Source organism: Carassius carassius, chromosome 44 (genome assembly GCF_963082965.1).
Source record: "Carassius carassius chromosome 44, fCarCar2.1, whole genome shotgun sequence".
NCBI lineage: Eukaryota > Metazoa > Chordata > Actinopteri > Cypriniformes > Cyprinidae > Carassius > Carassius carassius.
In genome coordinates, this window is record NC_081798.1 from 7,497,328 (window position 1) to 7,523,206 (window position 25,879).

At 39.9% G+C, this 25,879-nt stretch overlaps 2 protein-coding genes across 6 annotated transcripts in view; both read right to left on the reverse strand.

Annotated features, from left to right (window-relative positions):
* Positions 1 to 25,879, reverse strand: part of LOC132126551 (SLIT-ROBO Rho GTPase-activating protein 2) — a 293,384-nt gene that overhangs the window by 170,450 nt on the left and 97,055 nt on the right. The gene's annotated exons all lie outside the window — the stretch shown is intronic.
* On the reverse strand, positions 1,332 to 25,067 carry ikbke (inhibitor of nuclear factor kappa B kinase subunit epsilon). Its single transcript, XM_059537528.1, has 22 exons — positions 24,755 to 25,067; positions 24,466 to 24,552; positions 23,092 to 23,213; positions 22,858 to 22,995; positions 21,543 to 21,678; positions 21,226 to 21,407; positions 18,896 to 19,056; positions 18,650 to 18,760; positions 17,972 to 18,151; positions 17,508 to 17,704; positions 17,240 to 17,298; positions 17,039 to 17,130; positions 16,829 to 16,930; positions 16,623 to 16,683; positions 16,411 to 16,526; positions 15,888 to 15,964; positions 12,342 to 12,381; positions 12,157 to 12,258; positions 11,910 to 12,006; positions 1,765 to 1,859; positions 1,620 to 1,691; positions 1,332 to 1,523 (listed from the first exon to the last, which is right to left on the reverse strand). Exons 3-22 carry the CDS (start codon positions 23,203 to 23,205, stop codon positions 1,460 to 1,462), a joined length of 2,196 nt encoding a protein of 731 aa, XP_059393511.1. The 5' UTR covers positions 23,206 to 23,213; positions 24,466 to 24,552; positions 24,755 to 25,067; the 3' UTR covers positions 1,332 to 1,459.

Below are 25,879 nucleotides of genomic sequence, written 5' to 3' on the forward strand. Positions count from 1 at the left end.
TTTTAAAAATGCCAAGGCTGCCCCCACAAACTCATGATTTTGTCGATCACGTCTGTTATTCCAGCTAAATAAAATAATTTAGTTTCTCTGAGAAATAGCGAATTTTAAAAGTGCAATGAATAAACGATATTGTCACTATTTATAAGAATCTCCAATAAGCTACAACTCTTATTTTTGTGTTGATAGTCGCACCCAAATCGAGGGGGCCCCTCCCAGAAATTTGCCTGCTTAAACATGCCCCTGCATACTTCAAATATAATTTGTATTGTTCAGTTTTATAACTATTCATGCTTCATTATCTATATTATATATAAACATCTGAAATATACCTAAACACACACACACACATATAACTACACCTATATAGACCTATATACTTATACATACACAAAGACACACAATAAAAAAATATTTTCACCCATTGTGTTCATATATTTATTAGCGCCATATATAGTCTGTCAAGTACTACTTAACATTTAAAGGGTACCTCTTACCTCATAATACAGAAGTGAACATGTTAAAAAAAAAAAAAAAAAAAAAAACATTTAACATGTACATTTACAAACAGGCAAAAGGAAAGTTGATAAAATTCCATTTTAAGTCAAACATATGCAAGCTTTGTCAGTAAACCACAGCGTGATCTCTGTAAGGTCACCATAGTTCCCCCAGAGTGGGGGAATACCCCTGAACTCATGCTCTGTAATGTGCCATCAGAACCCACCAAACACATCTTTCACTTTCCATATTGAAACGATCTGTAATACAGAAATGTATGAGTCTACTGACTCTTGTCAGTATTTGCAGGATGAAAACATTTGGAGTCATTTGTGCAGTTTTTCAAAGGCCCAGGTGAACATTGTCAAATAAACAAAGCCTCCTCTCGAGCTCCATGCTGTGTGATACTCTGTTGTGATCAATGGACTAATTCAATTAGTGCTATTGCACGGTTATCTCTCAGAAACGGAATCAACTACAAAGCAGACTGAACTCTTCTCTCTTTATCCCATGACTGTGCAATACACCATTGTTGTCAGCTAAATACACTGTGCCGTCAATATTAAAGTCTCATGAAAACTGCTGTAGTTGTTACAATGGATCTATATTTCTATTTTATTCTTGGCTGTTAAAGTCAATACTAATAGATTGCATGAAGATAAAATGCAGTAACTGCATGGACACTTAATGTGAGAGTTTTAAACACACCTGTTTTCCTTTAATCTGTCACAGTACAGTTCAGGGACTCGAGAGCAGTCATAACTCAATTTGTGCTTTGCACATCAGTACACATCATACAATTTTAGTTGCCTGCCCTGGTAACAGCCATTAATCTGTTCTTTATTGTTTGAGAGGTTCAACCAAGAACTTTTTTTTTTTTTTTAGATGTTTTGTTTTGCTTTCCCTTTAGCTCACAGATTCAGGCTCTGTAAATATAAATATGGTTGTGCATTCTTTGAGGTCTTCATGGTCTGTTGGCTTGAGGTACTTTTTTCTCCAATGGCAATGTAGCGGTAACTACTGCAAGGCTTAAAAAGAAGATGCCTTGTTAAATTGGAAAGGATTTTCTACACAAAAACATTGGTTGTACACAAAATCTTTCACAGCTAAACACTATACAGTACCTTTCTATCATGTTGTTGTTATTCTGTAGCTCCCGTGCCACAGCCTCCATCTCAACCTTTAATCTGTTCATTCTGGAAACAATTTTTATGTTTATTGATTTTTGAAACTGAAAAATGCTGTGTTATCTTCAATGCAATGACATACTTGAAAATCATGTGCTCATCATCTTTTTTCTGTCCATCCACCCCCTCAGCTCCTACAGGCTGATGGAGAGCTCGAAGCACAGCTCTGTCCATAACCTGCAAAATGGAGAAAAACATGGTCAGAAGTCAGGATGCTCCATACTGAGTCCAAGCTTTTTGTGGATCAGGAACTGTATAAATGTCTGAATTCAGAATAGTTTGTTGGGTTTAGGCAGAGAGATATGTGAATTATGAGCAGGAATTAAGGAAAGGATCAGACTTGACACTGCTACTGTACCCACGATTAGACTCTCCTTACCTATACTTATTTAATTCTGAACTGAGATACTTACCCAGAGTTTGCACAAAAAAAAAAACAAAAAAAAAACACTCAAATTCATAATGAAATGCAGTTCTGAGGTCAAAGTAAACAACAATCACTGTTAAAAATACAAATCTGCCCTTACAGACATTATTTCTAGATGAGCTTGGGCCCTAATTTAATGTGCAATCTTAACAGAGGCTGTGTGAGGAAAAACAGAAACGTTCACTTGTGTGAAGTCTGTGAAACACAAAATTTAGCTGTAGTCATGCTATACAAATAAAGTCAACACAAATAAGGAGAACTGCTGTACAAATATAAATTCTGCCCTCACAGACATTCTTTTCTTTGGGATTTAACCCAAAGTAAGGTCAAATTTTATTTGCTAGCTAAATTGTTGAGTAATTTTAAAGGTCCCGTTTTTCACGCTTTTTTGAAGCTTTGATTGTGTTTACAGTGTGCAATATAACATGTGTTCATGTTTCGCGTGTAAAAAAAACAAAACAGTATTTTTCACATAATTTACCTATCTGTAAACCGCTGTTTTCATAAAAATGGGCTGATGACTTCCTTGTTCTATAAAGTACCTCCTTCAGAAATACGTAACGAGTTCTGATTGGGCCAGCGGTTCCTGTGTTGTGATTCGACACCAGCTGAGCACAGGCGGCCCTCCTGGTAACGCGATTGGACTAGTTTTGAGAAGCAAGTGGGCAGGAGCATGTACCGGAGATGTACTTATAATCACAGGAGCGTTTTTACTGTCGAGATGCACATGAAAAATCGCATTCCATTTTTTTGCACAGTCCTAACATCTAGTTAACAAAGCTAAACAGCGTTGCCCTTTGTGTAATAAGTTACAGAAACTGTAACAGTTTAAAAATTACTTATGGTGTTATTCCACTACCCACCATTAGGGGGACACTGTTGTTCCTTTATGCTAAGGTTAAATAACAGGCGGGAAGGAAGTCCACCGGAAGTTGAAGTCGGCCGCGTGCCGCCATCTTGTAGCAGAACTTCACTTGCGTTAGCATCTCATTGACTCCCATTCATTTTGGCGTCACTTTGACAGCGAATAACTTTACATCTGAAGACTCCATTTGTTCCTTATTTATTTCTAAAGATACACGACAATGTATAAAAGGCTCCATTACCTTCTATGTTACATTATGGTCCCGTAGAAACAGTTTTTGTAAAAATAGGCTACCGATTGCATCATAACCACTCGACTCTCTGTCGCACAGTAGAGAAATTACCGTACAGACAGGAGGAAAATCTCGCAGGCAATCGGGGAGACGTCAAGAGAGAAGCCCATAGATACAATCCCTGGCGTTACATTTTAAAATATTATACAAAATATTTAATCAGAATACTTAATCCTGCTCACTCACGCCAAAGAACACCCTGCTCAAGCTCGCCGTCTCTGCAAGATTAACGATGGCAGTTTGCACACACAGCTACTAAAAGATTTACATCTGTCAGACAGGTGGCTGACGTCATCAAGCTTAGTTTGAGTCTGCGCGTCAGAAACGGAAGTGCTAAAAATGGGCTTCACTTGTCTCAATTGAGTTCCAATGGGGTCGCTGTGTCCATTTCTTTTACTATCTACAGTCGTGGCCAAAAGTTTTGAGAGTTACATAAATATTGGAAATTGGAAAAGTTGCTGCTTAAGTTTTTATAATAGCAATTTGCATATACTCCAGAATGTTATGAAGAGTGATCAGATGAATTGCATAGTCCTTCTTTGCCATGAAAATTAACTTAATCCCAAAAAAACCTTTCCACTGCATTTCATTGCTGTCATTAAAGGACCTGCTGAGATCATTTCAGTAATCGTCTTGTTAACTCAAGTGAGAATGTTGACGAGCACAAGGCTGGAGATCATTATGTCAGGCTGATTGGGTTAGAATTGCAGACTTGACATGTTAAAAGGAGGGTGATGCTTGAAATCATTGTTCTTCCATTGTTAACCATGGTGCAAAGAAACGCGTGCAGCCATCATTGCGTTGCATAAAAATGGCTTCACAGGCAAGGATATTGTGGCTACTAAGATTGCACCTAAATCAACAATTTATAGGATCATCAAGAACTTCAAGGAAAGAGGTTCAGTTCTTGTAAAGAAGGCTTCAGGGCGTCCAAGAAAGTCCAGCAAGCGCCAGGATCGTCTCCTAAAGAGGATTCAGCTGCGGGATCGGAGTGCCACCAGTGCAGAGCTTGCTCAGGAATGGCAGCAGGCAGGTATGATCTGCAAGCACAGTGAGGCCAAGACTTTTGGAAGATGGCCTGGTGTCAAGAAGGGCAGCAAAGAAGCCACTTCTCTCCAAAAAAAACATCAGGGACAGATTGATCTTCTGCAGAAAGTATAGTGAATGGACTGCTGAGGACTGGGGCAAAGTCATATTCTCAGATGAAGCCCCTTTCCGATTGTTTGGGGCATCTGGAAAAAGGCTTGTCCGGAGAAGAAAAGGTGAGCGCTACCATCAGTCCTGTGTCATGCCAACAGTAAAGCATCCTGACACCATTCATGTGTGGGGTTGCTTCTCATCCAAGGGAGTGGGCTCACTCACAATTCTGCCCAAAAACACAGCCATGAATAAAGAATGGTACCAAAACACCCTCCAACAGCAACTTCTTCCAACAATCCAACAACAGTTTGGTGAAGAACAATGCATTTTCCAGCACGATCGAGCACCGTGCCATAAGGCAAAAGTGATGACTAAGTGGCTCGGGGACCAGAATGTTCAAAATTTTGGGTCCATGGCCTGGAAACTCCCCAGATCTTAATCCCATTGAGAACTTGTGGTCAATCCTCAAGAGGCGGGTGGACAAACAAAAACCCAGTAATTCTGACAAACTCCAAGAAGTGATTATGAAAGAATGGGTTGCTATCAGTCAGGATTTGGCCCAGAAGTTGATTGAAAGCATGCCCAGTCAAATTGCAGAGGTCCTGAAAAAGAAGGGCCAACACTGCAAATACTGACTCTTTGCATAAATGTCATTTAATTGTCGATAAAAGCCTTTGAAACGTATGAAGTGCTTGTAATTATATTTCAGTACATCACAGAAACAACTGAAACAAAGATCTAAAAGCAGTTTAGCAGCAAACTTTTTGAAAACGAATATTTATTTAATTCTCAATACTTTTGGCCACGACTGTATGTTAATTACAGGTAAGTAGAAGAAGAAAGAGCTGTTTGGTAAGAGGAAAGCATGGCTTCCCTCTGGTAACCTTACCCCTATTGATGTCCTGATTGGGAAACGTACCGTTTTATGCTCAATCAAAAAGGACTCCTTTTACCTACCCTCTTTTGTACCAATGGTCCATTTTTCTATTTCATGGTACATGTTGGAAATAGAAAGGACAAATTTACCAGCTTTGCCTTGGGTCACCGAAATGGCATATCACTTGAGGATAAGAACTGTTTTCTGCTTTTGTCTGGAATTGCTGTGTGGAGTATTGAATTTGGTCTGGACTGTTACCAAGGATTGAATAATTGGGTACATCTACATTGTCTAGAAGAGTTCTTCTTTCAACTATGGACTGTGGCATATAGCCTAAGTATTCACGCATTCATTACATCCGACATTACATGCTCATATCATCATGACTATGCATTTTGTATTTTTAATTGTTGGTTGAGTCATTTGTACTATTGGATTAGGGTATGTTATTGTTATGTTATTGTGCATTTCACTGTTGTTGTTTTTTCATAATATATCTCTACGAAGAAAATCAAATTTTTTTTTGTTCTATTTTTTTTTTGACATCAAACAGTTTAATGATTGTGAAAAATTGGTATGTAGATCCCTCCCCAAAATACTTTCAGATTTATAGTAAACTTTTACCATAGAAGTACGAGTTTGTTATAAAACTGTTAAACGCATCAACTTAAATAAAATACACTTACCGGTTGTGGTCCATAAACAACGCCTTCTTCAGACAAAGAGCGAACTGCTCCATCTTTCAAGAATAATCTTTGTGCTAATCCGGCATTAAACTGATTGAGATTGAGGAAGTTGTCCTCAGCAAAATGTGCTGCACATAGTTTTACATGTGGATTATAATTTTCGGGAACCGAGTTAAACATAAATGGTAACCATTAATCTCCAAGTACAGTGTCCCTGGGAAGGCCAAACAAAGATGATTGGACTCCGAGATGAAAATAACAGCGTTTCGACGACATGGCGACAAACACAAATGCAGCTCTTCCTCTTCTCCGTCGGAGTGCAACAAGGCCACGCCCCCTTTTTTGCTGTATTCAGGTGGGCGGAGGTTAGTCAAAAAACGTACTCGGTTACTAACGTAACCTCGGTTCTCTCTAGAAGAGGGAACGATTACTGCGTCTTAGCTAAGACGCTGCGGGAAAAGTCTCTTTTCACGATACACTGAAGCAAAAAATTATCCTTAATTTTGAAATATTGTAAAGCGCATTTGCAGCAGCATACTTGCTCATTGGCTGCTCTGCGGCAACTGCATAAGCCTATCGAGCGCAGGCTGATGAGACATCAGACCAATGAGGGTGCTTCGCGCTCTCCATGCCACTTCCCGCCGAAACGGGTGTGGCCTAGCCCTATAAAGGGAGCTCGAAAAGGCTGACTCACCTGATTTATTTCATCGCCGAAGCAAACCAGAGTGAATCGTATGCACGGCAGAGAACGCAGTACTCATCTAGAGAGAACCGAGGTTACGTTAGTAACCGAGTACGTTCTCTTACGAGAGTTCTCTTGTACTGCGTCTTAGCTAAGACGCTGCGGGAACCCCATGTAAAGCGCGGTGTGTGCAGAGATCACACACCAATAAACCTGGAAGCGAAGCCCAGGATTTACAGTGCACAATCACTAGAGGGACTCACAGAGAGTCCTAGAACAGGAGGGGGGAACCCTCTGTCCCCATATCTAGCAGCGTCCGTAGACGCGACAATATGACATCACATATTGAAGGCAAGGCCTGACTAATGTGGGAATGTGGGTCTTACGCAATACTGCCCATATAACAGTCAGCAGCGCATCGCGCTTGCGATCTCAGAGTTCCAATCAGGACACTGATTTAACTATACCGACAACAGCTTTGCTTGCAGAGCGGGAACCTCTAGGTTATAAAACCTGATAAATGTAGACGGCGAGGCCCATCCTGCCGCCATACATATAACCTGTAAGGAAATCCCACTAGACCAAGCCCACGATGAGGCGACGCCTCACATGGAGTGCGCTCTAACACCCAGAGGGCACTGAATGCCCCTGGAAGTGTAAGCTAACACTATGGCGTCAACTATCCATCTGGATAGGCTCTGTTTTGAAACAGCCATTCCCTTGGAACGTCCACTGAACGAGACAAACAGCTGCTCAGTCTGTCTGAAGACAGCAGAGCGAGACACATAAGCTCTTAAAGCCCCAACGGGGCAAAGAAGACTTGAGTCTCCATCCTCTTCTGACACCGACAGGGCAGACAGGGAAATAACCTGAGCCCGAAACGGTGTGTTGAGGGATTTTGGCACATAACCGTGCCTAGGTTTGAGTATGACTCTTGAGTCATTAGGCCCAAACTCCAAGCACGTCGGGCTCACCGAGAGCGCGTGCAGGTCATCCACACGCTTCACTGAAGCGAGAGCCAACAAGAACACTGTCTTGAATGACAGATGTTTGAGGCTATTCGTTTGGATAGGCTCGAAAGGGGAACCAGGGAGGATTCAGCCTCCTAGCTCCTCTAAGGAAGCGGATGACCAAACCATTCCTTCCTATTGACTGACCGAGCGTTGTCTCAGAAAACGCTGCGATAGCCGCCACGTAAACTTTGAGCATGGAGGGGGCTCTGCCCTTATCCAACAGCTCCTGTAGGAAGGAGAGAACCTCCGTCACCTCACAATTAAGGGGTGAAGGTCCCCGAGCTGTGCACCAGCTGGAGAATACTGACCACTTCGAGGCATATAGCCGTCGAGTCGACGGAGCTCTAGCCTGAGTGATAGTATTTAGCACTCCCACTTAGAGATCAGCGGGTAACCGTTGAGCGCCCACACATGGAGGGACCACAACTCCGGTTGAGGGTGCCAAATCGAGCCCCTGGCCTGCGAGAGGAGGTCCCTCCTCAATGGCACTGGCCACGGGGCAGTGTCTGCTAACTGCATCAAATCTGGAAACCATGGTTGGTTCTTCCAAAGTGGTGCTACAAGCAGTACTGAGCATCTTGTTTCCCTCACCCGTTCTATCACCTGCGGAAGGAGGGAGACGGGGGGAAAAGCATAGAGCGGGCAGCACGGCCACCTTTGTGACAGCGCGCTTTCGTTCTTGGAAAAGAACGCGGGGCAGTGAGCGTTTTCGTGGGACGCGAAGAGGTCCACTTCCGCCCTGCCAAATCTCTCCCACAGCAGCTGGACTGTCTGTGGGTGTAGAGACCATTCGCCAGTGGGAATGTTGTTTCTGGACAGTCTGTCTGGACCCAGATTCTGTAGCCCAGGCACATGAACTGCTCTCAGCGAGCGCAAGTTGCGCTGAGCCCAAACCAGGAGGCGTTCTGCCAACCTGTACAGGTTTCGGGACCTGAGACCGCCCTGGCGATTTATGTAGGAAATCACAGACATGTTGTCAGAACGGACTAAGACGTGGTGGCCCTTGATTCGGGGCCCTTTTCCCGTTCTGAGCACAGGCCAAAGAACGGTCTGCCCTCGAGCAGCGCTCCCCATCCCGAAGTGGAGGCGTCCGTCGACACCCCATTTACTTTTGAGGAAGTCCCCAGGCTTACACCTGATTGGTACCAGTCGTTCGCTGTCCAGGGTTTCAAGGCTGTAACACAGCTCTGATTGACCTTGAGACGCAACTGACCGGATATCCACGCTCTGCGCGGTACTCGCGCTTTCAGCCAGAACTGCAAGGGGCGCATGCGGAGCAGGCCCAACTGAAGAACTGGTGATGCTGAGGCCATGAGACCTAGCATCTTCTGAAATTCTCTGAGCGAGAAGGTCGCGCCGCAGCGGATAGAGCTCGCTGCGCGCTGAATGCCCAACGCGCGCTGTGGCGACAGCCACGCCGTCATGGACCGTGAGTCCAGAGCTATACCCAAAAACAGTATCGTCTGACTGGGGTTCAGCGAACTCTTCGTCCAGTTGACACTGAGACCGAGTTTCTTGAGGTGATCGAGTAAAATGGCACTGTGTTCCACGAGCTCTGTTAGTGATTGAGCCAGAATCAGCCAGTCGTCCAAATAGTTCAGCACTCGCATGCCTCTGTGTCTGAGAGGAGCGAGCGCTGCGTCCATGCACCTTGTAAATGTATGAGGAGCCAGGGACAAGCCGAACGGCAGGACTGTATACTGGTATGTCTGGCCCTCGAAGGCGAATCTCAAGTATCGCCTGTGACGTGAAGCTATCTGTATTTGAAAATACGCGTCCTTCAGATCTATCGACATGAACCAGTCTCCTCTCCGAACATGCACGAGGAGTTTCCTGGTTGTAAGCATTTTGAAACTGCGTTTCGCCAATGCTTTGTTCAGCTGTCTTAGATCCAGTATGGGTCTGAAACCCCAGTCTTTCTTGGACACTAGAAAGTATCTGCTGTACAGCCCCCCTTCGTTTTGAGCTTGGGATACAGGCTCCACAGCCCCTTTGCTCAACAGTTTTGATATTTCGGCTCGAAGTAAGTGTGCTACTTCTGTTTTGACCGTTGTTTCGACGCGCGCTAAAAAGCGCGGAGGGCGTCGAAAAAACTGTAGCGAGTAGCCTCTCTTTATAATGTCTAGCACCCAATCCGAAACCCCTGGAAGCGCTGACCATGCGTCTGCATGAATGGCTAAGGGTTAGATTCAAAGCGCGCTCTGTTGGCTGGGCAACGGCAGTGCTTCGATGTGCTGTAACATGCGCGTTATGCCTGTGACATTTGAGGCGGGAGCGCGCTGATCACAGCGGGCAAATCGCTCGACCTCGACCACGCCGCGGTGCTTAACCGAGTGAGGGAGGGCTGAGCATGTCCCGTGGGACTCGTGCTGCTTGTGAGTAATTGTGGGCTGTAAGCGTGCACATTTACTGCTTTTGACGTGTTGTCTGCCTGGGCAGAACGAACGTGCACGGGTTTCGTTTTTACAGAAACCACGTGACGTGTGTGACATGTTTGTGGGCACTGAAGAGTGGGCACGTTTACTATGTAGTGCGCGCGATCGACCTGAGTCGTTTTTATGGGCGCGAGCCCTGTGTGAAGGGCACCATCAGCCGTGGCCGGGACACCAGAAATTACTCTCTTTTCGGGCAATATCTGGGTAGCCGTGAAAACAGCTTTTGTGTGCAGGCAAGCGGGCAACTGTACAGGCTTGCACGTTGCAGAAGATGCTGAGACAGTCACAATTCCTGGAACTGAAACAGCGGCGCGCTTGGGTGAGAGTTCGGCCGCAGCAGGACTCATACACCGGCGCTTTCCTAGGAGTGCTAGGATGACTTCGGGGCTTCTGGTCTTACCGCAATCCTCTGCCGTGGTCCCCGCGGCGCGGTCTAGCACGACTCGCTGCAGAACCGGAGCGCTTCGGGAGGAAGTGCTTAAAAGCTTGAGATGCTTTCTGGGCCTCGACGAATCTCTCAATGAACTCATTGACAGAGGATCCGAAGAGGCCAGCGGAAGTCAGCGGGGCGTCGAGGAACGCGGTGCGTTCAGACTCTGCCATGTCTGAAAGCGTCAGCCAGAGATGCCTCTCAGCCACAGTAGCGGAAGCCATAACTCGTCCCATAGCCTGTGCAGCCGACTTAGTAGCGCGAAGGGAAAGATCCGAAGCGCTCCTCACATCCGCGAGACAGATAGCCTCAGGTCCCATCACGTCCAGCGGAGGAGATCACCCTGGAATATCTGCAGCGTGGCCATGGTGTGTAATGCAGACGCAGCCTGCCCAGCAGCAGAGAAGATCCGCGCAAAGAAGATCTTCACCCAGGCAGGAGACACAGATGACATGACGGTCTCCCTCGCTGAGTGGGGCTCTGCACGAGCCGCATTTAGAAGGCATCTTTAAAAAGACGCAAGCTCTTTTACGAGTGTGTGTCGCAGGGCGAACCCACACACGTGGATATATGAAAAGGATATAGGCGCCGGAGAGCACAGCAGGAACGGCAGTGGAAGGCGGCGTTGGTCAGCAGCTTCAGGAATGGCTCGTCCCGCTGAGATGCTATCAGACGACGCGTTGCTTCTTCTCGTGATCCAACGATGTGTGAGCTTCGCTGAAGAGATGAAAAATCAGGTGAGTCAGCCTTTTCGAGCTCCCTTTATAGGGCTAGGCCACACCCGTTTCGGCGGGAAGTGGCATGGAGGGCGCGAAGCACCCTCATTGGTCTGATGTTGCATCAGCCTGCGCTCGATAGGCTTATGCAGTTGCCGCAGAGCAGCCAATGAACGAGCGAGCCGTCTCGTCTATGGCTGTATGCTGCTGCAAATGCGCTTTACAATATTTCAAAATTAAGGATAATTTTTTGCTTCAGTGTATCGTGAAAAGAGACTTTTCCCGCAGCGTCTTAGCTAAGACGCAGTACGAGAGAACTCTCGTAAGAGAACTGTTTTAGTGACATCATTACTGCAGGAACTAGAGGGATGTAGTCCAAACGGGTCATTTTTTGTAGGCGAATTCTGTTAAATAAAATATCTCGCTTAGCATTGAACTTTGAGCTTTAGAGTTTTGCAGATAGTATTTATACTCTAACAACAACATTACACACTAACTAAAGTTTAAAACATGGGATCACGAAGAACGAGACCTTTAACACTGCCTTGTTCTACTTTGGACAGGATTAAAATCACAAAATGAGTCTGTGAAACACTAAATTTACATAACCTCAACAGGGACAACTTGTCATGCCTGAATAGGGCTAAAGACAGTGTCTTTTGACCTTGTTCTGCTGGGCCTCGCACACATGCAGATCCCCCATCCTCTGGCGGAGGACAACTCCAAACTGCTCTAGACTCGCCTGCATCTCATAAAGAACCCTGCAGAAACAACACTCACATGGTCATGTGCATATGTTGCTCTTTGACCGCTTTTTTGCTGCTTAGACGGTAATAAAATGTGTATCAAATATGTTTGACATTAGGGCAAATACATAATGTGATTCTCAGTCCATGTGACCTCTGTCATACCTGTTCCAGCTGCTAGTAGCCATCAGAACATCCTGGTATTTCTGCAAACAGTCATCCTTAAATAAACTCTTGACCTTCTTTATGTATGAAGACAGGTTGAGCCTGAGCAGAAAATAGTCATTTCTCAGTTTAATCACTGTGAGAATGGGCACTCATTCAAGATGTTCCTGGTGTTTAATACTTACTTCTCAAACTTGTGAATCTGTTCGTCATTGTAGCCGAGCTCTGGGACAGAAAGAGAATAAATTAATAGCAGTCAGAGCAGTCATTTCAAAACCCTCAACCCAACACCATAGTTCAAGATAAGTATTATTTTAGCTGACTGGCTTCTCTGCAGAGTCATATCTAACATTATTAATGCAGCCAGGCAGAAAGGGGGGTTATATTCTTCTGTCTCCTTGCTTGCCTGTCTGGAATGGTCCGTACTGTCAGATAAGGCAGCACAACAGTGCCTCCCTTCCCTGCAGCACAGTACTGAGAACTAATCTGATGAATCTTAGACCTGGCTCCACTCATCAAATATGGAAGCAGATTAGTCTCAAATATAATTCACGCAAAAAACACGATTCACACATGCGTAGACAATTTCACATGCATGAAACCTAATTCACGTACACACAAAAAAAATTCACCTGCGTGAAAAAAAAAATATTCACAAAAAGCAATTCACAAGCGCAAAATAAAATTATATATTTATAAAATACGTTTCACAAATGCAAAAAACAATTTGTAGATATACAACTGTGCACAAAAACTTTTGAATGTTTAAAATGTACGAGTGTCTGAATGTACGAATCGTCATTTACTACGAATCCACTCGGAGTTTTTCTAGTTAGAAAACTAGTTAGAAAAAAAATACAGTTGTAACAGGACAGTTACAGGTCATAAAAAAATGTCAGGTACGCATTCGTCCTCTCAGAGCATCCGCACACACTTTCCCATGACGATGATTACGTCACGCCTACCTAGCGGTCCATAACGGTCTCCCCACGGACGCGGAAAGTTTAACATATGGCTTAAGATGCAGTCTGTAAGATGCGCACGGGAGCATGACTTGACGCGACATTGCAGAAAATGTGCATTCACAAATGTAGCCTATGTTGATCAATTATGGAAAGCACATTCGAATTTAATAATATAAGGTTCTCTCCAGAGATGTTTTGCCACATTTCTTCAATTAAGGATGAATGCTATGTAATATATGGTGTTCCCATTTACCTGAACTTCTTCAAGTAAAATGCGGGGCAAACCAAAAATCCAACACTCTCCTTCTCTACTGATACTGCGACTATTATTTTTTATACGTGTTCATTCGCTGGCATTTTTCACATTTCTTTTTTTCTCCCTTAAAAACAAATTTGTCCATTATGATGCTCAATTTTACTGAACTAATGGCTGTTGATTGAATTCTGCCAAAGTGGGCGCTTGTATGTGTTCGTTAAATGCGTACTAATGTTATGTGAGTATGTCTGCTCATGTCTGAAAATAATATATGAAACACAAAATAATTTAACATAAAAACATTAGGCTATAGCTTATATTTCTTAAGTAAATGTTTAAATTAATGTAAATAATAATAATAATTGTAAAACTTAAAAAAAAAAATTAATTGTATTCAGCATGGTGGGCCGCATTTGAATTCGTGATGGGCTGCGGGTTGAGATGATGCTGCTGCTAGCTCCATGGTCATTTAATAGCCCTAGCCTATTGTTTCTTTTACACAGCTGAAAATAACCGTGCTTTCTGTTACTGAGCCTGTGTCTGTCACTCGTCCTCTTAAAAGTGGAAGCTTGTGCTTTGTTGCATTATATTGAAACTTTGTTGATGTTCTTTGTTCATGACTCTTTATATGGCGATAAAAGACACCTTTGTTGCGTTTTTTTTAAAGTGGGGATTGGGGGTGCGCCAACCTGGTTGGGACATAGAAGGGGGAGCACAGGAAAAAAAGTTTGGGAACCGCTGCATAACATAACGGTTATGGAAATTAGAACGACAGTACATTGAATTAAATTGCAATGAAGTTACAAACGATCCACATCACATAGAGAATAAGCTCCGAAATATATAAAATAAATAAAAACGAGGATCAATCTGAAACTTTTCAAGTGCGACAATAAATAACATACACACGATCCACAACATAATTAAGTTGCAAAGAGCATAGGCTCAAACATAAAATAAAATGAAAGAGGATGCATCTGGAACTTTTCGAGTGCAGCTCAAAAGTCGCTCAGCCTGCAGCGAGAGAGAGATTTCCTTCAGATTTTTTATTTGCTCATTTTCTTTCTCTATTCTCTTCATCTCTGTTGCCTCCAAATCCGCACTCTCTCTTGGCCCCTCTCCTCCTAACAACTTTATCATAAGATGCCCGACTTGACAGTTTCTCTGATTTCAGCCAGTTAAGCATATTTATAATATATATTATGGAATGAATGAAACGAGTTGGCACGCATATTAGCCTGCAGTACATAAAAGAAGAACAGTGCGTTGAAGACAGCATCTGTCTTCAACGTTTCCATCGAAAACTAATAAATTATAGTTTTTTTTTTAAATAAAAGCGATTACAAAGGAAATGTTTACTGTTCATGTTTTTTTATTGTATGGAAAAATCCCATTTAAAAAAAAACAGACCGCCATTACATTTTTCCTCTCGCGCACCACACTTTGGGAATCCCTGAACTAAACGATCGTGAAGTCGCTGAAGAATATACTGCTTTAGATATTCCTAAATTATAAGAAGAGAAAGATGCATTACAATGTACAGACAATATATTTACAAATTAAACAACGTTTCTAAATATCTGATGTTGTTTATCTTGATCGAACTACATTGCTTCCACGTAACAATGACTAGGCTACATGTTTTAAAATGTATTACTGTAAGAAAGTACACACTGACCTAACAGACATCAATTTATAAAACAAGATTATTTAGAATTATAATTTCACAACTCTCAAAATGTTACTTTTGTCTTTACAGGTCTTTGTTTTTACTATCCTGATTGCAGTTTAATTTATAATTACTGTAACTGTCCTGTTACAACTTAATTTTTTCTAACTAGTTTTCTAACTAGAAAAACTGTCTTGATTGAATGTGTAAACGATAAAATGTGTAAACTCAGACTTTTATGAAATAAACTAAACTCTTACCCGTGCTTCCCGTTCTTCATTCGCCATGCTGGATTACTGATGTAAAGGCTTAATTTCCTTTCTAATTAATCCTTATTGCGCTAAAGGTGCGCAGAATCATGCTCCTTGAATGCACTCAGTGGCTTATGATATGATTGGTTGAATGGTAAGCTCGCATCTGATTGGCTAAAGAGTACGACAGACCCACGTGGGAAGAGAGCTCTGCCAGGAAAGTACCAAAAACACACACACACAAATCCGAGTGGATTCGTAGTGGAACATTCAAAGGTTTTTGTGCACAGTTGTATATCTTCAAATAGTTTTTTGCATTTGTGAAATGCATTTTATAAATATATAATTTTATTTTGCGCTTGTGAATTGCTTTTTGTGAATATATTTTTTTTTCACGCACGTGAATTTTTTTTGTGTGTACGTGAATTAGGTTTCATGCATGTGAAATTGTCTACGCATGTGTGAATCGTGTTTTTTGCGTGAATTATATTTGAGACTAATCTGCTTCTATAATCAAACCCCAAATGTAGATTTATCTGTAATTTGTTGTGTTATATTAATATGAGAGGGAAAAAAATGCTTCCAATTACTTCCTGTCATTTTGTCTTTGCAATACTGCTGATGTACTGCAACAATCTTCCCCAACAAAACCTCCATCTTCTGGATGCTGCATTAAGAGGAAGAAAAAATTATTGAATTATTAACACAGGATTAAATTGTAATAAATACATTTTATTTATATAATAATATATTATCAATTATGTTAAAACCTTTCATAATAATATGCAAATGTATACATTTTAATCAACAATTTGAAGCATAGATTCTTATTTATTAATTTTTTGTACATATTTTTTAATAAATGAATGCTTGCGTTTTTGTTTGTGTTATACTGTACATGTGATAATATGTGATGTTTGTTATTGAATTCCATTTACAGAACGAGTTAAATCAACATTTGGACAAATGCTGAACTGAAATGTTTTACTATGTTATGGCACTGCAAGATAAATGTTATGTAAACATTTTAAAGTTTATTTCCAAAGTTTAAAAAAAAAACTATAATTGTAAACTATAATTTTCCCCCAAATGATCCTAACAAGGCTGTGCTACCTCTTATCCTGGGCCAGTGTCTCGGAGTGTTTAGACAGCATCACACGCAAATGCTGTAGTTGATTCTGGAACTCTCTGATTCCACTGCCATACATCCGCTGCAAATCCTCTTCAATCTGCACACAATGATAAACCTCAAGGATGCAAACTATTGTGTGTTCTAGTTCATTTATTCAAAAAAAAAAAAATATTTCACAAAGCACAACTCTTACCAGTGGGAGCTTTTTCTTATGGTCTACAAAGTCTGTAAACTCATGCGCAACCCTCTGAGCACTGGTTGGGAACAATCAAGAGACATCCATCACTAAATACCTTACTAAATATAACGCTTATCAAACTAGAGTAAGCATTAGATTCATGACACCATGTAGTAAACTAAAACACAAATTCAGTCAGAATCTCACTGGTGGATTCTTACAATAGATGGAGATGCTCCTCAGTGCTGATAGAAGAAAGCAGCTTCATATTCACCATGGCTATCCTGTGTGCCACATTACTGCATTCAAAACCGGTGTTTTCACTGAAAAGTCAAGAATATTATTATTGGACACACTAAAATGTCAAGATCAGGTTCGGTTTTCTTGTGGCAATAATTATCATGCAGAATAGTGATTATATAAGAGCTCACATGTAGCTATAGAACCCCTGCAGAATCAGCTCTCTGTACTTCTGGAGTGAGCGGGCTATCCGAAGGTACTGATGGATGACCCCGACTATGGTCTTTAGGAGGAACAAAAACAACAGGACACAGTGTGAGACTCAGGGATAATGGTGTTATAATGTTCACCAAAAATAAGCACCAAAGAAAAAAACAAAGAGGCTTGCTTACCTTGGAGAAGGTGTAATCTGCCATGACGTCAAACTTTGTGGGCATCGCAGGAGCCTCAGCTACAGAAAAAAAAAATTAAAAGATGTGATGGCGGAAGATTAAATGGAGACAAAGTTACCTATGTAAATGTTAACAATTTATTTATGAAAATACATAAACTAAATTACACTGAAAAACATAAACTTAAGACTTCAGGATTTATAATATGGCTCATAAACTTGGCATTGGGATCAGGCACACAGAAAAAATACATTTATTATGACCGTACGTTCTTTGTATGGATGTCCTATTAGTTTCTCTGGTTGTCGGCTGATGAGAATGATAGGGCAGTCTGGAGTGGTCGGGGGAAGGTTCACTATTTTCATGCTTGGCTCCAATATGAGAGAATGACCCAGAAAAAGGTACTGTTGAGCTGCCGGTTCAATTCCAGTTTGGGCCTGAACATCCTCAAACAAGATTGAGACCCTTGAGGATAACAACAACCACATATTTTGGAATCACTGTGAAACATAATTTAGCCTTATTCATACTCATATATAATTGTAAGTAATCATTTTTAATTGAACCTACACCCAAATGGCATCTGATTTTAAAAAAAAAAAGAACCAGAATTTCCATATACAGCAACCTAAAAATGTATTGGGCCACATTTGAATGAAGTTGCATGGAGTACTTCAGCTGTATTTGCAGTGGAGAAGAGATTAGAAATCTCTTCTCGAGGAGCCCACATACGTGTTATGGAAGTGGATGTAGATGGTGTGTGCAGTGGCTTGCTGGAGAGAGAAGATGTGGACCGAGATGCGGTGCAGAATGTCAGTGGTGGCAGCAAAAAACTGGACGAAGCCCCAACACTTCTCCTGATTTGCCTCTAGTATGCTGGCCAACACTGGGACCAGCTGGGTCTTTAAACCCCTGCGAAAAAACAGAGCCGTTGGTCATGTGCTACCAAGAGGCTTCATTGTTCAAAGAACCATCAAGAAATTCTTTCCAGGATAAATAAATGCATGAAACTTAAATCAGTCACAATAGATACCTATTTTTTAATTTGACATGAATGAAAACAATCCAATGAGCTGTTATATTGTGGATCTTGTTGATCATTACAAATTTCCAGTAGACATAAAACTAAGGCCAATATGAAAATTAGACATGACTTAGAACCTTAAAGACCCATTCACACAAAGAACGATAACAATAGTGGTGTCCACACTGACAGATAACATTGTTATTATATGCATGAGCTGCAGTTATGCAGTTTTTATTGTTCATTGGCCGAAAAAAAGTTCCTCTAATTGAATTAGAATGATTATTAAGACTTTGTAGTTCTACAGTTATCATCCTCGGTGTGCATGGCCCTTGATACAGTATGACACATTGATTTTGACCACACTTTTGCAAAGAGAAACTCACTCTGAAAGCTGGCAGCAGTGTGGCAGTCGGTAGCTCCATTCAATGAGTCCCTCATCAACCTTCTGCACACCTGCTATGGCTCCCTCTGGCTTCTCTGTTGTGATTTTGTACCTGGGGAGAGCACCAAAAGTCACCAAAAATAGCACCTAAATATGGATCATTTAAACAGGAATGTATCACAACTCATCTTTTACAATTATGGTTTATATATAATTGATTACAATAAGTAAAACAGGTGAGACTTACATGATTTTCTTGTTTCTGCGTGGGCCTCCATAAGGTATAAAAGGAAGACTGCCAGTGGCAGCATGGTAGAAGGTGACACCGATGCTCCACAGATCCACAGACACACCATAAGTTTTCTGTTGGGGCTTCCTCAACACCGCACGCTCATACATGTCCGGATGCTGAACCACACAAGTTATTGCATAAGTGTAATGGCTGGACAAATCAGACACATTATCATTTGTTATATTTAACAAATAATACAACAGACCCCTTGTCCGATTCTGTCAATTAGGGCTGTAGCTATCGAATATTTTAGTAATCGAGTATTCTACCAAAAATTCCATCGATTAATCGAGTAATCTGATACAATGTGTTTTTGCATAATTAAAGTGCAATATTAATTATGCAAGAGAAAATAAGACTCCCGGGTCTCTTAAAATGAACAACTAAGTTTCCTATTTTAGAAATTTTTTATTTTTATTTTTTAAATGCATAGAATGCAATGCATACATCAAAAATAAACATTTAATTATTACTCATTGTTTCCCTGTCTGTACTTTTACTGTGAACAATGACAAAGTTGACAGATTTATTAAGTGTATTTAAGTGCCATTCAGTTGGGGGTTTAAATAAAGCATTTTCTGAGATGCACATTAAACATTAAACACATAAAACATTAATTTAATTTATCTTTTAATTATTGAAAATTAAGCAAACTTAACTTTTTGGTAAACAAAGGGGATTTACTATGAAAAATAAAACATGGCTAGACAATGAAAATATAAATATAAAAAAAAATATATAAAAATTATTTGTGTTTGGGACGCTGTGAGCACAGAGACTGTAGTGTATATCGTAAGTTTGAAAGCGTTTAACTTAAATTATCAATATGAATAAACAGTGCTCATAAACGGCAGTTGAGGTCATATTCTCAAGTGAAGCGAGTTGAGGCCTGGACCCGGAAACAGTGCTTCTTACGTCATCACTTAACAACCGAATACTTTCACCTCCATTAAAAGGCAGCAGGTGCATAAATACACTTTTGTTTACTCCATGTAGTTCTAAGAGCTGAGGTGTACATTGTGATTTTCTGAAATACATTAAGGTAAGTGCGCAAAGATCTCTCTCACACACACTCTCTCTCTCTTTCTCACACACACACACACACATACACACTCAATATAATATGCTGTTATACTCCATATAGCTTCATATACAAGTCAGAAACTAAGCTTTTTTTGCACAGGCCTATCTAAATGGTTAATGGTCCCACCTAGTGATCAACTGTAAAAATAACAAATGTTACCTCTTCCCAACAGGGAAAACCACCAACAATCAAGAATCTCACACACACACAAACACTATAATTTGCTGTTATACTCCATATAACTCCATATACAAGCCAGAAACTAAGCCTTTTTTTGCACAGGCCTATCTAAAGGGTTAATGGTCCCACCTAGTGATCAACTGTAAAATTAACAAATTTGACCTCTTCCCAAAAGGGAAAACCACAAACAATCAAGAATGCATGATTACATGGTGTCATGGCTTTGCAATCAAAAAATGTCGTTATAATGGAAGTCAATGGGGCAAAAACAGCCACCAACAACAAATTAGGGAGAAAAAAATTAAATCTAATGTTGCACAAAAACTAAAAATGCATCAAATCCAATATTGCTACTAATCTTTGACATGCCCAAGACTGTTATAAAAAGTAAAAAAAAAAATCCAGCCACAATTACTTTTATATTGAAAATAAGTCATTTTGTGTGTTTTTTTTCCCCAAATCAGTGACATCATTTATGAACTTGGCAATTAAAGAGTTAAAATCTTGGATTTTTTTAAAAACATTTGGTAGTTTTGATCAGGACTGAGGTTGATTAACAGATTTATGCAAAAAAAATTGAACAACTCGAAAGGGTAGTGAATTTGAACAATCCAAAAGGGTTAAATGATTCCTTATCTTGCTACAAGCTCTAATGCATTATTTAATACTGTAAGAAAGTTATTTCCTGTGGCCACGAAAATAACATTTCTTAGAGCTGATATGAGATTACACTGAATGGTTAGTTCACTGTAATATTAATACTGCTACATTTACTTCTATTAGCTGAGATAATTATAATACATTTTTATTATTTATATACATTTCCCTTTTGAGCTAATTTGCAACATCAGATAATATGTTTATTCACAGACAGATTAAAGGAACCACATCAAATGCCTGATTACATTTCTGATAAGCAACTACACGTGCTGTAGTTTCTGTGAATCACTGAATACAGGAAGAGGCACCTATGAGGTTTTCTCAGCATTAACCAGATAATATATAAAAAAAAGATTGTTACCAAATATTCCTCTGTGCCATATATGGACACAAACTTCTCATCGTCCTCCAACTCACGAGCAGCACCAAAGTCTGTCAGCTTGTACACCGAGCGTCCATCTTCACCCACTTGCCTCATGATATTGCCAGGTTTGATGTCTCTGTGCACCACCCCATTCTCTCGCAGGTGGTTCATTCCTTGGACTGTATATGAACCAAACGGAAGAAAGAAAAAATGTGAGGAGAGCTCCATTTATCCACAGGAATGCCTCCTAACAGGTGCATGTGCAATGGAGTGGAAACTAATTTAACTACTTAATTTCCTCTGTTGGTTCTTACCCACACACTGTAATACGATGAGGAACTCTGACTCTGGAAGTCCAAACGCATTCTCAGGCCCCTCTAGCAGGTTCAGCAGGCTGCCACCTGAACAGAACTCCATCACCAGAACCTTCTGCTTCGGGTTCATATGCATCTGACATACACAAGAATAGAATTGAATTGCAGTGTGTTGAAAATTCACTTCTAAGATCTTTGATCTATTATCGGTGTGGAGTCAAACAAGTTTAACAGAATGTATGGAAATGGGGTATATGTTGAATGTCAGCTGCTTGTCTGAGAAATTGTTAACAGCCATATGAACCGATAGTGATATACATATATGGCCTTTTAAGGTAATCTATGGCTAGTTGTTTTTATCATAGTATATTTTTATTGTTTTGAGGTCGGTAAGAACCCTTACGATCACCAAGGCTGCATTTATTTAATTTTAATACAGTAATATTGTGAAATATTATTACAGTTTTAAAATGATCTAGATTAAAATATTTTAAAACTGTATTTATTTATGTGATGTTCAAACTGAATTCTCAGCAGCCATTACCCCATTCTTCAGTGTCACATGATCTTTCAGAAATTCGGAGCTCAATAAACATTTCATGTTATCAATGCTTTGTTGAGACCAATTTTCAGGATTCCTTCATGAAACAAAATTGAGTTTATTTATAAAGAGCAATTGTTTGAAATAGCAATATCCTTTAAATTGCAAATATTTTGATTCTCCAGTTCCTTGCTCTAAATAAGTATTTCAAAATAAAAGCCCAGACTTCTCAACAATAGTGGATATAAATGCTTTCAATAGAAATGGTTGCAAATGTATTACTTGTTAACCATACAATGAGCCGTGTACTAAAGCTGAATAATTATCAAATCTATTTCACTGTACTATATACAGTGGTTTTCAGCTGTTGTTTGGAAAGTTGGGTAACACTGTAGTATAGGGACCAGTTCTCAATATTAACCAGTGGCTTATTAGTATGCCTATTATTAACATATTGGCTGTTTATCAATACTTATAAAGCACATATACTGCATGACCATATTCTACAGCCCTAATGCTACCAAATACCTAACATTCACAACTACCTTACTATTAATAAGTAGCAAGTTAGGAGTTTACTCAGGCAAGAATTTAGTTGATCTTTGTTAATGCTGAGAATTAGACCTTAAAGTAAAGTGTGACCAAAAGTTGGCCAAAAATATCCCTGACACCATGCATCATGAGAAACTCAAACATCAAAGTGCCATCTGAAAAATCAGCAGTGCTGTGGCTGGAAAATCTTGAACAGTGTCACAAACCACATCAGATACGTACCTCCTCCACAGCAAAGAGTTTAACAATGTTGACGTGATTGAGTTTCTTCAGCACATCAAACTCCCTCATCTGAACTTCATAAGGCCGGTTGTAGCTCACCAAGTTAAAGACCTTCACTGCAACCAACTCACCAGTTTTCTACAGCAATATAAAGTGTCATTTAGCATAAAGTATGACCTGTATATGACCTGTTTGAGTAATGGAAATAGGAAAAATGTAATAATGATAAAGTACTTTGTTTCGTGCTTTGTAGACGCTTGCTGTGGCCCCTTGACCAAGAACATCATCCAGCGACCAAAGGTGGTTTGCTGTACTTACTGTCATTGAGCTGACACAAGCAGATGACATGATCGGATCTGTGTATGACAGAAAAACAATCAAATATTCTCTAGAGTGGTAAATATCTAAACATTTAAGACTTTTTTTCAGAATTTAAACTATTAAACTAACCACAAAAAAAAACAAGCTATTCACTTCCTTCCTGTCACATAAGATGTTAATCACTCAGGTATTTTACAAATGTTACAAACAACAAATGTGTGAAAGCTAAATGTAGTACTTTTTGTGTAACGGATTGCGGCAGTTTATAGTTGTCATTTTCCTTTAGTAAATATTTTTCTATTGATTGATTATTTAGACAGTAAAAAATAAATGCATAACATGAAGTCATCACAGTGACATTATACATTAATCAGAACTGTCGAGGATAACACAAGAAAGTTAAAAACTTATTTCCATTGTGGTCCTCATAGATCTAGATGTTATCCATATTTTATTTCTCAATGACATACAAGCAAACAACCAAATAAAGGATAAAAAAAGGTATTCACTTCCTTCCGGTCACATGAGGGTGTCAGGTTCCCCTACTACCAGGAAGCATAGCTAAGACAAACCCTCCCAAAGAATTATGTCTTGTAAGGGGCAAAATATTGAGGCCCCTTTATCCAGTTTGGATGCATTTCATTCTAATTGGTCAATGACCCTAATACATGTCATGACTCGTAGCTTATGTTTACATATAATGTTGAAATTCAGACAAGCAATGAGTTTTTATTTACATTATTATTATTATTATATGAAATTACCTATTACAGTCAGCCATTGAATACTATGGGCCTAAAAAAAATATTTACATAAACACTTATTTTTGCCAATGTTTTGATTTGATTTTTGGATTAAATGTATAACTGGGCATGGATCGCTTTCTGATGCATTGTATTAACCCATTTGTGGCCACATTTTTCTGAATGGTTTCATGCATATAGTCATGTTAATAGTGTCCTAATATATTCTGCATTTATGTGAATTTTTTTTTCAGAACTTAAACTATCACACACACACACACACACACACACACAGTATATATACGCCTACTGTATGATAAACTGAATTATATCTAATGTCATATTATACTGAGTTAATAGCTGAATTCAGGTCATATGTAATTCATGTTGCCAATGAACTCCTGGTTAGTACAAAACAGTAAATTAAGTGGAATGAAATTAAGATTTAAGTGCTTTATTTTTTAGTGCTAAACGTAAGGTAAACCGAAGAAAGGGACATATTTTTCGTATCCAAACACTGTTGTATTAAGCAAAAGTGACTCACCGGTTCGTTTCTGAACACAACACGTCTTAAAAGTCACTCACGTCACAACAGAGGCGTCAAATAAAATCCATTTCCTTTCTATATGACCTGCAAACACGGAATATACATTAACATAATCATATAAAAAAAAAAACAAGTTATTATTTTTATATATATAGAAAAACGTCGTGTGAACTGCCGACAGTCTACAGTAACGAGGATTTCCCCTTCATATCATCATAAACATATCGATATCCTCATCACTCTGACTGACAACACAAGAAACCACAAAACAACCCAACCAACCAACCATTTGTGTGTTAGATGCCAGCACATTTTCCACTTGAATCCGAATGTGTCAATCCCTGCGTGTTTATCTGTGGACTAATTACACCTGCAGTCCTCCTGTGTAAGTTAAGTTATGAGAGAAAAGCAGCTCGACGGAAACCAGAGTCACCAGCAACTTTCGTTTCTGTCAGGAACTTCCTTGTTCGCCTCATCGTGTTTGTGTTAAGGGTGACTTACTGGTATATTTTTCTCTTAACACATGTTTTCATCTGAAAGTTAGATAGAAAACATAACACAAGTTAATATATTATGTTGTGGGTCATTTTACGTAGTATATGTACTAAGTTTCTAACCACTAACTACCGAGAAAATGGATGTCGCCCTATCGTGGACGGAATTAAAGAAATGGGAGCTGCAGCTGGACAGTCCCTTCTAGTTCAAGAGAAACACCTATTGATAAGATATTAATCACTCAGGTATTTTACAAATGTTACAAACAACAAATGTGTGAAAGCTAAATGTAGTACTTTTTGTGTAATGGATTGCGGCAGTTTATAGTTGTCATTTTCCTTTAGTAAATATTTTTCTAGATGTTATCCATGTTTTATTTCTCATTGACATACACGCAAACAACCAAATAAAAGATAAAAAAAAAAAAGGTATTCACTTCCTTCCGGTCACATGAGGGTGTCAGGTTACCCTACTACCAGGAAGCAAAGGTAAGACAAACCCTCCCAAAGAAATGTAATTTTCAAGAGATTTACAGTTTTCAAGTGACAGCAGCAGTTTACTAACTTCAGTCAGTCACACAAAAGGAAGAATGGAAAGATAAAGGGCTAACACATGGGATTAATTGATGAAGATCATCTTTTTCTCCCTTTTATGACATTATGTCTTGTAAGGGGCAAAATATTGAGGCCCCTTTATCCAGTTTGGATGTATTTCATTCTAATTGGTCAATGACCCTAATACATGTTATGACTAGTAGCTTATGATTACATTATAATGTTGAAGTTCAGAAAAGTAATGAGTTTTTATTTACATTATTATTATATGAAATCACCTATTACAGTCAGTCATATGGGCCTAAAAAAAGCATAATTTTCTTTTCAACCCATTTTTATTTTTGTAAACACTTATTTTTGCC

Excerpts from the sequence above, each read along its gene's own strand:
- ikbke (XM_059537528.1), bottom strand. The coding sequence starts at position 23,205 with ATGTCATCTGCTTGTGTCAGCTCAATGACAGTAAGTACAGCAAACCAC. Across the intron at positions 18,761-18,895 it reads CGCAGAAACAAGAAAATCAT|GTACAAAATCACAACAGAGA; the intron begins GTAAGTCTCACC and ends TGCTCTCCCCAG. Across the intron at positions 18,152-18,649 it reads CACTGCTGCCAGCTTTCAGA|GGGTTTAAAGACCCAGCTGG; the intron begins GTGAGTTTCTCT and ends GTTTTTTCGCAG.